Source organism: Canis lupus, chromosome 9, assembly GCF_048164855.1.
Source record: "Canis lupus baileyi chromosome 9, mCanLup2.hap1, whole genome shotgun sequence".
Lineage (NCBI taxonomy): Eukaryota > Metazoa > Chordata > Mammalia > Carnivora > Canidae > Canis > Canis lupus.
The window spans coordinates 49,208,058-49,223,779 of record NC_132846.1 but is presented as its reverse complement, the minus strand read 5'-3'; the positions used below and the strand labels follow the sequence as shown (position 1 = coordinate 49,223,779).

Here is a 15,722-nt window from a genome sequence, read left to right as displayed (position 1 = left end):
CAGTCCATAGGGTCCCTTGGGTGCCCACACTCACCTGTAGTCTGCAGAACATGCCTGGCTCCAGAACCTCTGCATCGCACATTGCTAGGGGCACCATTCACGTTGTGTGCTGTGGGATTGCACCTCTGCCTTGGCCGCTGGCACCACTGGTCCTGGGCTCTGTCAGGCATCCTGCCAGGATGAGGCTATCAGATGAGGCTCTGATCCCATGTCTGGAGCAGTCTTCCTTTAGACCACTCTGAAGCTGGCAGCCTGGCCCAGGCGAGAGAAAAGAGAGAGTAGTCATCTTAGTTATGTGGAAACCAAGGAGCAGGAGACAGGAAGAGCCAGGGCCTCCATGCCCAAGCCTCCACTCATGGGGCAGATGCAGTGACAACAGCCAATGCCTATGCAGCACTCATTTTATGCAAAGTCCACTTTACATGGCCTATGGGGCAGGGAGTACCACTATCCATTTGGCAAAGAAGGAAACTGAGGCACAGACAGGTCACATGGCCTGGAAATGGTAGGATTTGAACCCAGGTCATCTGACTCCAGGATCCCTCTTCTTCTTTTTTTTTTTTTTATAAAGATTTTATTTTATTTTTTTTTTTAAAGATTTTATTTATTTATTCATGAGAGACACAGAGAGAGAGGCAGAGACACAGGCAGAGAGAGAAGCAGGCTCCATGCAGGGAGCCCAATGCAGGACTCGATCCCAGGACCCCAGGATCATGCCCTGGGCCAAAGGCAGGTGCCAAACCGCTGAGCCACCCAGGTGTCCCCAGGGTCCCTCTTCTTAATCACTATACCCTGCTGCCAGATCTCTTACCTTATCTTTCCAGGGCTCACTTTCTACACCTGTGACCTAGGAATGGCTACTCCTACCATTACCACTACTACCATTACTGCTACTACTAGTAGTTGACAGCTGAGCATTTGCTCTGTGCCCACCATTGTGCTAAGCTCTTCATGTACATCATCAAGCCTCTCAGGAATCCTACAGAGTGGGTATTTAGTAATCATTCCCACTTACAGAAAAGGAAGCTGCGTCTTGGGTTGATTAGGAAACATGGCCAAGTTAACAGTACTCTAAGCCCTAGAGCTGGGGCTGGATCAGGCATTTTGATTTCTGAATCCCATACTCTTCCCTGTGAGGGTTTGTTCGCTCCCAACCCTGGGTGAGCCGGGGCCTTCTAGAATTTGGAATCCTCACAGGTGAAAAGAGATACTGGCTCTTTCTCCTTCTCACTCCAGGGCTCCCCTCCTGAGCCCTCGTCAGCTCCCTAGACCTTTATGGCTGGCCCAGGAGCCCCGCCTGACCGTCCCTGCTGCTACCTTCTGCTGGGCTATGAAGACTCCTGCCTGGCTGTGAAGACTGGTCTCACCAGAACCCCTTATTTTCCAACGACAAGCCCCAGGCCCTAGCCAGTGTGAGGGTTTCACAGCTAATGGTCTGGATATATGACGAAACCTGTGGTGCTCCCAGCCCTGATGGACGCCCTCAGCTCTGATTCTGACGCCTCCTGCAATGGGGATGAGATGGGGACAAGATGGGGATGCTTCTTTTTCTGTGGAGATGGAGATGCTGACTCACCAAGCTCTTGGTTCTGCTTCAAACCCCATGGCCCTGACCCTCTCCCAGCCTGACGGTGAAACTAAAGCAGAATCTTGGGTCTCTCTAAGGGTCTCCAAGGTAGAGAAACCAAAACCCTAAACCCAGAAACATACAGCAAAGCAGATCTTTCCCCCTGAAAATTCTTTCCTTTTCAGGGAGCCTGGATTAGTTGAGCTCTCAGAGGACAGGCCCTCTGTGGCTGGTGGCAGAGATGAGGGAAAGACACTTATCCTTCAAAATGATAAAGATGAAGACAGTGTGCCTCGAGTGGCTTGCTTATGGTCACAAACTCACTGGAGGGGATCAAAGACTCAAAATCAACAGTTCCCCTGGGCAGAGAAGCCAGGCTTGTGGGTAGCCAGGTGGTTTCGTGCTCAGAGAAGCCCTGAAGTTGGGAGCTGGAGCCTGGGCGCTGGTATATTTTTAAAGCCCAGCAGGCAATTCTAGCCAGCACTAAAGAGCAGAGCTACTGAGCAGAGTTTGGTCGGTCATAGGAAGATCTGCCTTGGGGGCCCTATCTCAAATCTGGGTGTTCCCACGACTCCTCTGGGATCTAATTTAAAGCACAGATTTGGATTTAGCAGGTCTGGGGTGGGACAGGAGAGTCCGAGTTTCTAACAAGCCCTCAGAGGCGGCGGCTGCTGCTGGTTCAGGGACCACACTTTGAGTAGCCTTGGGGCACTCTGGAGGCCTGGGGACGGATTGGGGGTTGGAGATGGGGAGGAGGGTTGGTATGTTTCAGTGAACTTGGCAGAGAGGGTGGCTGAGATTTGAATTGAAGCTGGACCACGGTGGCCTTCAGAGGGGGTGGGCTCCTCACCAGCTGCAGGGCTCTGGGCAAGGACCTGGCTCCCGGCCCTCGGGCCCTGGGGCCCTGGAGGTTCTTGATTTCCTAACTCATCATTCATGGTTCTCCCCATGTTAGTCTCTGCCAAACTGGGGTTTTGACACTGGAAACTCAAAGTTGGGTGAATCTGCATACTGTCAGAACCAACATGTGTGTGTGTACCCCCGTGCCCCAGCCTGGGAATGCTCCAGTGTGCTGCCAAATCCCACTCCAGCCTGGGAGTCCTCAGCCCCCGTATTTCTCTCCCGGTCCTCTCGCCCTGCTGTTCCCCGGGTCATCCCCCCCGACCCTGGCACGCAGGCTGGCAGCTCTCCCGGAGGAATTGCCAGTGGGCATTAGCCTTCCCCACTTGAAGTTGGCTTGGCCACTGAAGGGCTGTGTGCTAATTAGCTGGGCCTGATGCTGTTTGCTTGTTGCTATTTTGCTGCTAAAGAGCCTAACGAGAACCACGTGGGCGGTGGGGTGTTGGCTGTGGAGAATGTGGGGCTCTTGGCTCCACACCCTGTCAGCTGGCTCTCCTGCCTCCCCCACTCCCCGCCCCGTGGTTAGTATCTTCCTTCCCCCTCCCCACAGCTGCCCTCCTGGCCGGAGCCAAGAGTGCCAACACTCGGAGAATGCTCAGGACTCTTTCCTAGCACTTTCACACATGTGGGGTGTCTCCTTGGCCAGGAGGAGAGGGGGGTTGACAAGGAGGGGTGTGTGACCTACCCCCACAGCCAAGAATGAAGTCCAGCCCTAGAACCATGGGGAGACTCAGTTGGCCTTGTAGTATCTGCCAGAAATCTGTGGGTCCGACCCACTGCTCATGGGCATGGAGGGATAGCCCTTGCCCCCCTGCCCTTCAGGCCACCCCTCAGCCCCCTCTAGCCACCTCTCACAGAACCCTGGGTTGCTGGGACCTACTAGTCTGTCTGCCTGGCGGGCCCCTTCGTCCTTGTCCAGTCCTTGGACCTCTGGGAGCCACCCCAGTGGTCATTGGTGGAACCCCAACTCCTCACTCCACCCTGGCAAGGTCAGACGTTGGACTCTCTTCGCTTCCTCTGGTCTTAGTATCTGCCCTCCCTTCTGTGGCCTTGCCAGCTCTGCCACAGGATTTATATGTTTATATATTTGTGGAGGCAGCTGCTGGGGGCCTGCCTGAGGTCCTTCCTGAGGGAGAGCGCTGGAGAGTGTGGGCTGACTGGATCCTGTTTATAGTTAGGGCTTTTGGAAGACTGTCCAGCTTTCCCAGACTGGCTCGCCCCCATTGTCACCCCAACACACACACACACAAGCTTTGGGGACTTCTGAAGGCTCACACTGGGGAAGAAGGTTTGAAGAATTCTTTGAATTCTCCTTTTATTTTAGCACAGAGGCCTAGAGGCTGAGATTATTCTGGGCAGGGCAGAGGGTGTCCCGTGGCTGTAGAGGAGGGGGTAGGTGGGTTCCCCCACCGTAACCACCACCAAACACATGCTTGAGGTTAATAGCATGTGTTTGGGGGGGATCCCTGGGTGGCTCAGCAGTTTAGTGCCTGCCTTTGGCCCAGGGTGTGATCCTAGAGTCCCGAGATCGAGTCCCACGTCGGGCTCCTGGCATGGAGCCTGCTTCTCCCTCTGCCTGTGTCTCTGCCTCTCTCTCTCTCTCTCTGTGTCTCTCATGAGTAAATGGATAACATCTTAAAAAAAAAAAAAGAGCATATGTTTGGGATTCTGGTAAATCCAAGGAGTTGTGGATCTGAATCCCAGCTCTGTGTTTTCAGGCAAGAGACTGGTCCCCTTCTACCATAGAGCCTCATCCATAAAATGGGTATAACTATCTCTATAGTGTTGTTTTTGAGGATTAATAATAATAACACTTTAGCTATTACCATGGTCTGGTACTATTCAAGACTTTATATTGTTAATTTTTCATCCTCATGATTCCATAAGCTAGATTTGATCTTTCTCCCCCTTTACAAATGAGGTTAACTCTTTATCCAAGTCATGCATCCAGGAATCAGCAGAGCCTGGATAAGAATCCAGGTAGCCTGGCTCTGGAGTACAGGGCTCGTGCTCCAGATAAATGGGCAAGTCTGAATAGAGAACCTGGCACATGGTAAATTTAGCCATCATTTTAATCCACACCCTGGAGATTGTGCTGACTTACCTGGGTTTAAAGGCAAGCTCCACCACTTAGCCATATGGCCGTGGGCAGGGTGCTTACTATGCTCTCTGTGCCTCAATTTCCTCCCCTGTGAAATGTGTCTAATGTTAGTCTCTACATCACAGAGTTGTAAGAGACAACTGAGATAACTCCGGTTAAATGTTTAGTTCAAGAGCTGGCCTGTTCTCTGTGCTCCATACATGTTTGGCCTTGATGCTGAGGGAAGGGACAGTCGTGGCAAGTGCTCATTGGACACAAGGAAAAGCTCAGTAAGCATGTACTGAATAGTACAGGGCCTATCCCAGGACTGTGCTGAGAAGTCCCCGTCTGCTGCCTCACTTCTCTCAGCTCTTCCAGAAAACTCCGGAGATCCTGGTGTGTGACTTGGCATCTGTTCCTCCCTTCTTGGTCCAGAGCCTCTGTGTGTATGGTGGCTTTTATTCTGGTCCACATAGTGCAATGAGGACCCTATTTCCCCTAACACACCCTTAATGTGGCCTTACTCATCCCATCTCTGTAATGACTTCATCCCACAGGGCAAAACTATGGCCAGGTGGGTAAGAGCCCCAATCTGGAGCCAGACTCCTTGGGTACAAACCCTTCCTCCATCACTTAGTAGCATGGTGATCTCAGGCAAGCTGCTCAACTGCTCTTAGCCTCAGTTTCTCCATATGCCAAATGGAGATAAGAATAGCACCCCTTGTGGTTATAAGAATAAAGAGAAATGATTACATGTAAAGAAGTTAGCCCAGGGACTCATAATGGTAAATGCTGAGCAAACGTTAGAGAGAAGTATCACGGCAGGGGTGGGATTTTCACTGACTGGTTAGGAACTTCCAGGAGCCAGGGTCTGGAGGCTCTGTGTGGTTTGTCCCTGGAAGAACCATCTTATAAGAGTCTTATGAGACTCATCTTATGAGTCGTTGGCAGGGAGTGGAGAAGAGCAAGGTGAGAGGTAGTTAAGGGGAATAATCACATGACCTCAGTGGAGACCCAACTAACATGAAGGGTAAAGTCCTAGTAAGAGACCATCATCTCTCTCCCCACCACGTATGGGTACCTGAGATTCTCCTGGTGAACAGGCTATGTCCCCAAGGCTCTTTATTCAAATAAGTATTTAGGAGATGTTCTTACCCAGGGGATCCTGAAGCCAGGTGCTGTGTCCTGTTGATACCAGGAGAGTGCCTACTTAGCACAGGTTTGGTGAATGGCTGAGTAGGTGCAGGATCACATGGGTGGCCTAACAATTTCCTTCCTCCATCCCCTCCTCACCTCCTTGGCTGGCATCTCCTCTTCTACCCAACATCTTAATGTTGGGCTTCCCCCAAGACTTTCTGCAGATCTTCCAAATCTCCCACACAAAGAGGGGGACAGTGGGAGCCAAGTCAAGCATTAGTTGCCCCCTATCACTGAGCACTCGTAGGCACTGTTAACTGTCAATTAACACACAACAATATTAATAACAGCCACACTCTGTGCCAGGGACCACACTAAACATGTCAGCCCCCACCCCCCTGGCCCTTGGTGAGTCATGGTGTGATTCTCTACTGTGTGCCCCCTCCTGTGTCCCTAGCTGCTGATGGTCCTCTACCCAATGACTAAACATAGGTTTCCCAGGACTGAGTCCTGGGTCCTCTTCTTTCTTGCCATACCACACCTGGAATGATCTAAAGTATTTCCATGGATAGAAGCATTGTCTCCGGGCTAACGACACCCAGATTAATATATATCTTCAGCCAGACTTCTCCTCTGACCTCCAGACTCCTTCATCCTGATTCCTACTCAATGTCTGCTCTTGATGTTCCCCAGACATCCCCACCCAAAACTTGTCTAAAGTTTCCCTCCCTCTATGCCAGCTCGCCTGCCCAGGTGTTACCCTGAGCAGCCCGGTGGCTCAGTGGTTTAGCGCCGCCTTCAGCCCAGGGTGTGATCCTGGAGACCCGGGATCAAGTCCCACATCGTGCTCCCTGCATGGAGCCTGCTTCTTCTGCCTGTGTCTCTGCCTCTCTCTCTCTCTCTCTCTCTCTCTCTCTCTCTGTGTGTCTTCCATGAATAAATAAATAAAATCTTAAAAAATAAAAAAAAGGCATCCCCATCTACCTGAATGCTCGAGTCAGACATCTGGGGGCCATCCGCGACACCTTCCTCACCAGGATCTTCCTCTTTGTTTCACCTTCCTAAATCTCCTAGGAGTCTGCTCCCTGCTTCTCTGGCTGCCTCTCTAGTCCAAGGCTCCAGTATGAGCTCCTGGGTGATACCTATAGCCCGCTGCCTGCTCTCCCCACTCTCTGGTTCTTTCTCCATACATCATATCATAACACATCTCTGCTCTCTCCTGCCCACCCAGCCTCATCTCCCAGATCCCCCTTACCCACCCAATCCAGCCTGGGGTTCTGGAATACGCTGCCTCCAGGCTCTGGCACAGGCTACTCTGTTTGCTTTCCCTCCTCTCTTTATGCGGCCGGCTCTTTGTCATCTTTCCCATCTCTGTTTCAAGCTCCCCCCTCAGAGGAGCACCCCCAGCCACTCCTTCAGGGCTTCCCCACACCAGCCTTGTTATTCTGGATTCTAGCCCCTTGATTTTTCTCCCTCCACAACTCATATCTCAATTTCGGTGCTTCTACTTATTTGTTTGCTTGCTCTGTGACCATCTTTCTAAGTTGGAAGCTCCATGAAGAAAAGGACAGTGTCTGTCTTGCTTATTATCCTAGGTAAAGAGTAAATGTTGGACACATGCTGGTTTTCTAGATGACACTGAGGCTCACAGAGGTAAAGAGACTTGCCCAAAATCACACAGAATTTAAACACAGGACTCTCTGGCTGCAAGGTTGTTTTCTCTTCCATGCTCTGTCCTGGCCTCGGTTGAGTTGTGAAGTGGGAGTGGTGTATTCCCCCTCTCCTGACCTTCCCAGGGCCTGCGCAGGGACCTGGGGCTGTCGCAGAAGGGGCTTGGTGGCTTTGTGTCTGCCACAGAACTGTCTTCCATGCCCTAGAGCTGCTCCCCTAGAAAAGGCTGGTGCCTGGGCTCATCCCTGATGAAGGCTGTCCCGGGACCCCATCCCATCCTTCTCGCATCTCTAGAGGCCCCTCTGGCACTGAGGCCTCCTAAGCCCTGCCTCTTCCCAGACAAGGCCCCCCGGGCTGTGGGGATAGCTGGAGAACTCTTCTGCTTTCGGGCAGGAGTTGGAGACACACCCAGGCCTCAGCCGTGGGCCACAAGCCCTGCCCCATGGTCTCCCTCCTCATGCCTGCTGGAGCCGGTGGGAATTGGGACTGCTCTGTGCCCTTGGCCTCCGGCCTCCCCGGCCCCCCGACTGGCCCAGTGTTGTGGCATTTGTTAATGCAATTAGCAGGGCGGTCCATGCTCAGGGGCTGGGGGCCAAGGTCTGACTCACACCCCCTTCCTCCCCTCTGGCCGCCAAACGGTAGAGGCCCACTTGGCCTGCCAGACGGCGTCTGCAGAGAGTGCACGAGGGGCCAAGAAACGGCATCTTTCTCTCATTAGAGGCTTTTATGTGAACACAACTGCTATTTTGGAGCTGGGTGCTTGGCTGGCCCCTGAGCCCCGGTGCCGTTTCCAGCCGTCCTGAGCTGCAGGCCCAGCACAGCTGTGGCAGGAGCAGGGCAAGTCCTTGAGGACCTGACTTTTCCCACAGCCAGCGGGGGGCTCAGAGACGAGGTTGGGAGGTTGGGGCCCAGAGACACAGCCCCTGGGCAGAGCCCGCATCTGGAGGGGACAGGTCCCCGGGTGGATTCTGAAGACACGTGTGTGGAGACCAGACAGGGATTTCCTTGGCCTCAGGGATCTCTGACATCGGGGTTCCTTTCTGTGGAAACCAAAGGTCAAGGCTGTAGAGAAACTGCTCAAGGCATAAGTAGACACCTCACCCCCTGTAAGAGAATTTCAGGGCAAACCAAAACCGCTGGGTAGAGGCCTAAGGTAGGGTGCACAAGGCAAAGGCTGAGGTAAATACTGAGGATGGGTAGGAGACTGTCCTGTCTACCAAGGCCTCTGGGTGTGGAAAGGCATAGGGCCCCATCCTCAGGGAGGGATTGGTGACTCAGTGGGTAGATTCTTGGTGTTCCACTGACATAGATTTTAGGAAATATGGAGATTTAATCTAGGGAAGAGCTGAGTTTCAGGTGTGGGGGTGATCAGAGAGTCTGATCTGGAGCTAAGGTTCATCTTCCAGGCAAGAGGGGATGGTACTAGAGGCCTTAGAGCAAGGCACAAGGTTACAGGACCCATCATGAAGTCAGTGCTCATCTCATAGGTCATAGATGGAGGGGGAAGGTGTCTCGGGGTGCCCCCCTGGAGAAAGAGCTGGTGACACCTGAAAAGGAGCCCTGCCTCTGCACTGCAGGGCTTGGTCCCTCCCTTTAACCAGGGCCTGTACTGACTTTTGCCTTTCCCTAGGAGAAGAGTTGTGGAAGAGAAGTCCAGAAGCCATCTTGCCTCTGCCACTAGGCGATATATGGTGGTTTTTCTTTAAGCTTTGCAGTGCAATCCAATAGAATTTTCTGTGATGTTGGAAATGGTCTATATCTTGTTGTTCAACATGGTAGCCATGAGCCACATGTGGCTACAAGCACTGGAAATGTGCCTACTGTGAGAAACTGAATTTTACATTTTGTTTGATTTTAATTTCATTTTATTTATTTTTTTAAAGATTTTATGTATTTATTCATGGGAGACACACAGAGAGGCAGAGACATAAGCAGAGGAATCCTGATGCAGGACTCAATCCCAGGACCCCGGGGTCACAACCTGAGCCAAAGGCAAACGCTCAACCACTGAGCCACCAGGCACCCCTCAATTTCATTTTAAATAGCTGCCTATAGCTTGTGGCTGCAGCATTAGACTATTGTGCACAGCACAGCCTTAGAGAGTGCGATGAGATAACTGAGGCACCAGCCCAATGTCACACGGCAGGGATGTGCCTGAGCTCGGGTCAAACCAGCCTCATGTTCTTTCTGCTACCAAGTAGCTGATCACAGAGGCTCTGAGCGGGTGGTAGGAGCAGGCCACACGGTGAGAGGTATTTCCAGAATCCCTCTGGGCCTGCCCGTTCTGAGTTTGGTCTCCTCCCAGAGGCAGGGGTTTGTGTGGAAAATCTGAGCAAATCTCTGTTTGGCTGTTTGGAGCCGAGGGAAGGTAGAAGGGGCATAGCCAGAAGGTGGGGGGTTGGAGGGAACGATGTCTTCTATTGCTTACTTTCAAAGCAACTTAGAAAATTTTCTTTTTATTCCCCTCTCTTTTGGCATCCTGCTAACTGCACAGAGCTGAACTCCCAAGGCTGAAACTTTCCATATGTCCAATCCTCAGTGAGGAAGAGAGTGCCAGGAGAGTGTGGAAAAGCAAGGGTTCAGGAGAAGCCTAAATTATGAATGGCTAAGGACTGGCATTGGCGAGGGAGCACAGGAAGGCTGACACGGCCTCGTTTGCTGTTGTCTGAGGATATGGCCCCTGGCCGGGGGAGGGGTGTGTGCAGGTGTGCCCTCCATGGCTCAGCATGGACATGGGGCATCCTGCTCAACAACCCTTTACCCATCATCAATCAATGAATCCTCATAAAGCCATATAATACCCCATTCTGGGCTGATTTCTCAAGTATAGGGCATGATCTCGGTTCTCGAGAGAAAATGGGAGAGATGGGGCTCTAAGAACAAAACATGGAGACCTCCCAGCCGACCAGGGCTGAGAGTTTTCTCTCTTAAAATTCTCACAGTGCTGCAAGGAACTGCCTCTCCCAGGGGCCCCCAGCATTTCCTCTTTTGCTTTATGCAACAGCCCCTGCCATTGGCCATTTTGACTCGGATGGTTTCCTCTCTGAAACTTCAATTCTGAAATCTGGGCCCGTTTGACAGGAATGTCTTGCTTCAGTTTCCTTTCAACCAGAGGACAAATGACCACTACCACTATGGCCAAAGGGTCCCAAACTTTTGGATTTCATGTACCAGTAAAATATCCCCAAACACCACAGTACAGTAGGCAAAGTACAGTAGGCAGCTTTTCATTTTGCCAAGTGAGTATGTTTAGAAATACAAATTACCGTTTTCCAGCACTTCTAATTTAAAAACATTAAAAAAAAGGTAGAAAAGACACTTTTTAAAGGGGAAATATAGCATTACAAAAAAACCCAGGAAACTATTTTCTTTATTTTATGGCAGACCAGTAAAAACTGTCATAAGAATGTACCCTTTGACAGATAGACAGTAGGAACCACCACTTTGAGCCATTTGGGGATGACTTTTTGGGATAGCGCAGACTGAAGAGAGGAGTTTATGCTCCAATCCCACGATGCAAACACTTGGCTCAGGACAAAAGCATGACCGCTTTAGTGAGGATGTCAAGTGGTTCCCTGTACAACAACTCAAGATAGGATGCAGATGGAGTCAATGAGAGCTGGCTCAAAACCTCTGAAAACCTGACGCTTGTTGGAGGATCTTCCTTGGCACATCTGGCCTCTGCGCAATTTCATAAATGGTTGATCCAGAAAGGTTATCTTCCCAAGCAGATTTTTTTCCATCAACAGATCTGGCTGGTTTAGAAGCCTTTTAGAACTTTCATTTACCATGGTATTACATACATATGTAAATACTATTTTTATGATTTCCCCCAAATACCCATTTTCCATCAGCTGTTCATTGTACCAACCAAAGTTTGCCAACCCTGGTCTGAGAGACTAGGAGTCATGCAGTGTTCATGGGAAACCATTCAGGCCTTCCCTTTTTACTTCCTCCCAAGACTAAAGGAGGGCCAAGACCTGCCCTGGGCTAACCTGCTTTCCCAGTGTTCATTGGCCAATGGTTTGCCTACCAGGCTAGTCTCTGGTGGTGGTGATGGGGCCCGGTGGATGGTCAGGTGAGGGCCAAGTTGGCTTGGGCAGATGGAGTGGCAGCCAGGCAGAGGGCTCAAATCCTGCCATTGTGGCACTTTGTGTTTGGGGAAGCGCTCAAGGGGACAATTCTCTGACATGGTCTGTTTTTCTGGAGAACTGGGCCCTGCCAGGAAGTGATGCCAAGGCACTGAGGAAAATACTCTGGCATCAGGATCCAGATCATGTTTAGAATCCTGAAGTGAGACCTGTTATTTCCCCTACTCTCCCCTGAAGATGATCGACATGATGCCCAATCAACTCATCCTTGGTGTCTTTGATCAGCATCACCTCCTTCAGGAAGCCTACCCTGACTTTCCTTTCTCCTTGCCTCAGCCTGGGTTAGAGGCACTGGCTGACACTTATCACATGACGTATGTCCTGGCTTCCCTGTGAGATAATATACTTTTTAAAAGAGGGGTCTTCTCCTACAGGCCTCATACCTAGTGAATGTTCTGTGAATGCTCACTGAATGAATGCATGAGTTGGTAAACATGGGCCATCGTCATCTAAGATTTCCTGTGTGGGCTTAGGAGAGGGATGGGATCCTACAGTCTCTACCACCTGCAAAGGTACATTGGGTGGCTGACTTGAAGCCAACAGATCCCTTTGTTTCATCATCAGCTCCAAGTCAAGGTTCAGAAATGGTAGGGAGGAAGGGCCATACCAGCCCTGCTGGGAGGCAGCGGGGAGCAAAGACCCTGGGCTTTGCAGTCAAACAGACCTGGATTCGAATCCTAGATCCACCACTGACTGGCTGGGTGACCTCAGGCAAGTTTCTAACCTCTCTGAGCTTGAGGCATTGTTTGTAAAATGAGAATCGTAACCACACTTGCTACAGAGGATTGTCATGAGGGTTAAATGAGGTAGTAACGCGAAGTACAGTGCCTGCATAGTATAAGCACTCCATAGAGAGTAGCTGCCATAAAAAAAATAAATAGCAGTGCTGGTGTCATTGTTAGGCATATACCGGGAGCTAAGGATGCAAAGAGGTACAAGGGGTAGTTGCAGGGGCCGATCATAGTAACTGGGGAATTAGCCACATAGTGGAAAACCCATCACTGACTGCAGCACTTGGGGCTTACCAGTGAGTGCAGGTCCTCATTGCTCAGAGAAGGGCACACTGCTGGAGGAGGTCATCAGGGATGGGCAGGAGGACTTGAAGGGATAGGACGACTTAGGTAAGTGGGGAGGAATGAGAAAGAGTGCCAGGGATGGGACACAGTGCACACATAGGCAGAGAGAAGAGAGCCACACCCACAGGCCAGTCTGGCTGCAGTAGGTTGACTTAGAGGGATTTATTGTTAGAGGGGGATCAGACAAGGGAGGTGTTCAGTGCTAGTCTATGCACTTGAATCCTGGAGGCACCCAGGAGCCAGTGAGTGTCTCCAAGAAGGAGGTGGCATGGGCCAAGTGGAATTTTGGAGAGATTTCTTCAGACTGGCCCCTGATTTGGACTCCAGGCCTGTTCTCAGAGGGGAAAGTACAGCTCAGGAAATCCCAGGCTCTGGTCCGTGTAGCGGTGCCTGGGATTTTACAAATGCACTTAGGATAACTGAGGCCCACGAGGGTCTGGATGATCTGCCTGTTTCCCTGGCCTTGCATGCTTCCCCCTGTCATCAGACCCCAGCCCCCCTGGGCCTCTGGTAACTCCTTGAACATGCCATGTTCCCTCCAGCTCCCAGAGATTTGCACATGCCCATCCCTCTGCCTGGAAGGCTCTGCCCAGACCTTCACCTGTCCACCTCCTTTGTACCAGTTGGACCCTTCTTTTCAGAGAGGCCTGTCCTCCCCATCTAACGTCAAGGGTGAGCCACTGCATCACCTTGTTTGTCTTCACAGCCTGAGATACTGCCTGGAAGCAACTTGATGCTATTTCGTATTTTCTTTTGGTCTCCCCCACTGGACTGCAAGCTCCATGTGGGGCAAAGACATCATCCCCAGTGCTTAGTACACAGTAGGGGCTCGGCAAATGTTTGTTGAACAAATGAGTGACAGTTGGAGGGGACTTTGGGTTTAGAGGGTCCAGGATGACCCTGACCATGCTTTCCTGGGTTCCTCCTTATACCCCAGAGGAGGTCCTGGGTTGGGGGTCCAGGGACCTGCACCCAGTGTATGCCTCTGCACGTGACTCTCTCTCCCATGGCTGCTCGTCACTGGAGGAGGCTCCAGATTTTGCAGGGTGAGGAATGGCAGCGAAAAGTCACGGCTCTGGTGGCCCGTGGCTGCTGCATAGCACCAGCTTGGAGGAAGGTGCCCAGTTCCAACTGCATCTTGCCCCCAGGCTGATCCCAGAGTCTACCACATGCTCAGGAAGGTGGGAGCTTGAGAGCAGATGCTCTCCAAAGAGGAAGAAGAGGAGGGACTGTCAAGGCTAAAGATGACTTTGAGAGACCTCGAGAATGTCCCCAAGCTCCTCAGCCTGCCCTCACATGATTCATGAAGAAATCAGAGCTCAGTGAGATCAAGACCATGCAGCTCACAGAAGACAGAAAACCCCCAACAACTCAGCCCCTACCCCCTGACTTTCAGGCTGGGTTTGCACCTCTCCCACGAGAGAAACTCCTTCCTTCCTTCCTTCCTTCCTTCCTTCCTTCCTTCCTTCCTTCCTTCCTTCATTCATTCTTTACTGAGAATCTACTCTGTGACAGTCTCTATTCCAAGTTCTAGGGTGGCAGGAGAAAAGAAAACAAAATGCCTCCCTCCCTGGGACTTTCAGGCTCGGAGGAGAGGCAGACAGCTAAAAGTGAGCACAGGCATGCAATACAATATCAGGTGTCCTGCTGAGAGTGCTGCACACCTTTGGTCATTCAGTCCCTGATTGGCTATTCGGAGATGACAGGGTAACCTCACCCTGGGGACCTGAGGGTTGAGGGGACGGGCAGTACATGGGCCCAGGGAGCTAGCTTGCTTGCTTTCTTTCTTTCTTTCTTTCTTTTTTTAAGATTTTTATTTTTATTTATTCATGAGAGACACAGAGAGAGAGGCAGAGACATAGGCAGAGGGAGAAGCAGGCTCCCTGCAGTGAGCCTGATGTGGAACTTGATCCCAGGACCCTAAGATAACGACCTGAGCTGAAGGCAGACACTCAACCACTGAGCCACCCAGGGCCCCCCCCAGGGAGCTTTCTGAAGCCAGAGTCAGGCTTCCTGCTTGAGTGGGGGAGGCCAAGCAGCACAAAGCAGTGACCCTCCTGGCAGGAAGGTGTCAGGGCCACCCCCCACCCCTGCCCGTCCTCCTCTCATCCCTCTCCATGTGTCTCCAGCTGTGTGCCAGCCACCCTGCCAGAACAGGGGATCCTGCAGCCGGCCCCAGCTCTGTGTGTGCCGTTCTGGCTTCCGTGGAGCCCGTTGTGAGGAGGTCATTCCTGAGGAGGAATTCGACCCCCAGAACTCAAGGCCAGCACCCCGACGCTCAGCTGAGGGATCACCCAACCTGCGAAGGAACAGTGCAGCCAGAGAAAGCACCACGACCCCCAGAACACGGTCCCTGGCATCACAGCTGCCACTGGTCAGGTAAGTCCCCTCCTTAATAGGACCTTGGGTTCAGGGGCACAGTCTGCCTCTAGAGGGGCTTCTTCTTTAGGACCATTTGGTGAAGACCATGGTGGAGAAGACCAGAATTATCCTTCTTCCTCTCTGCTCTCCTCCCCTTTCTCTGCCCTGAACAGAGGGGCCGTGAGCAGGAAATGAGTGTTGGGGTTGGCACAGGCTTTGCCAGGCTGGGGTAGCCAGGGAAGGTGGGAGGTGGAGTCTCTACTCTCCAGGTCTTAGGAGAAAGCTGAGGAGGGCATAAACCTGGCCCCTCTAGTTTTGAATCCTCTCGAGGCCACTTTTTGGCTGGGTGGCCTCAGACAAGTTATTCACCTCTCTGATTTCGCACAGGGAGGTGGGGACAATGATGATAATCACAAGCTTGGAATTGTAAGGATTAAGTTAGTTAATAGAAAGTGCTTAGAACAGTGGCTGGCACATAGTAAGCTCTTTATAAACATTTTCCTCCCCCACCTCTGCCTGTGGTCCGTGCAGAAAGGACCCCTCTGTCCGAAGAAGCCCTTCGGTTCGCTCACTGCCCAGCAATTAATGTCTCTCCTTGAAGAGAGTAGAAGAAGCATGTTGGGGGAGGGTGTAGAATAAAGTGCGGGCGAGGGGAATGTGCATGGGCAGGATTCCCTGGCCTGCTTGCCAGCCAACCTGGCTAGACTTTTTCTAGCTCTGGACAGGAAATCTGAACTTTGTAAACTGGTCCATTTCTAGGGGGCTGTGTTTTCCTTTTG

The 15,722-nt window shown here is 51.7% G+C and overlaps 1 protein-coding gene across 1 annotated transcript in view; it reads left to right on the top strand.

Annotated features, from left to right (window-relative positions):
- LTBP2 (latent transforming growth factor beta binding protein 2) overlaps positions 1–15,722 on the top strand; it is a 101,490-nt gene that overhangs the window by 8,237 nt on the left and 77,531 nt on the right. Inside the window, exon 3 of the mRNA XM_072839334.1 lies at positions 14,712–14,961. Coding sequence (XP_072695435.1) covers positions 14,712–14,961 — 250 coding nt within the window. The remainder of the gene's footprint in view (positions 1–14,711; positions 14,962–15,722) is intronic.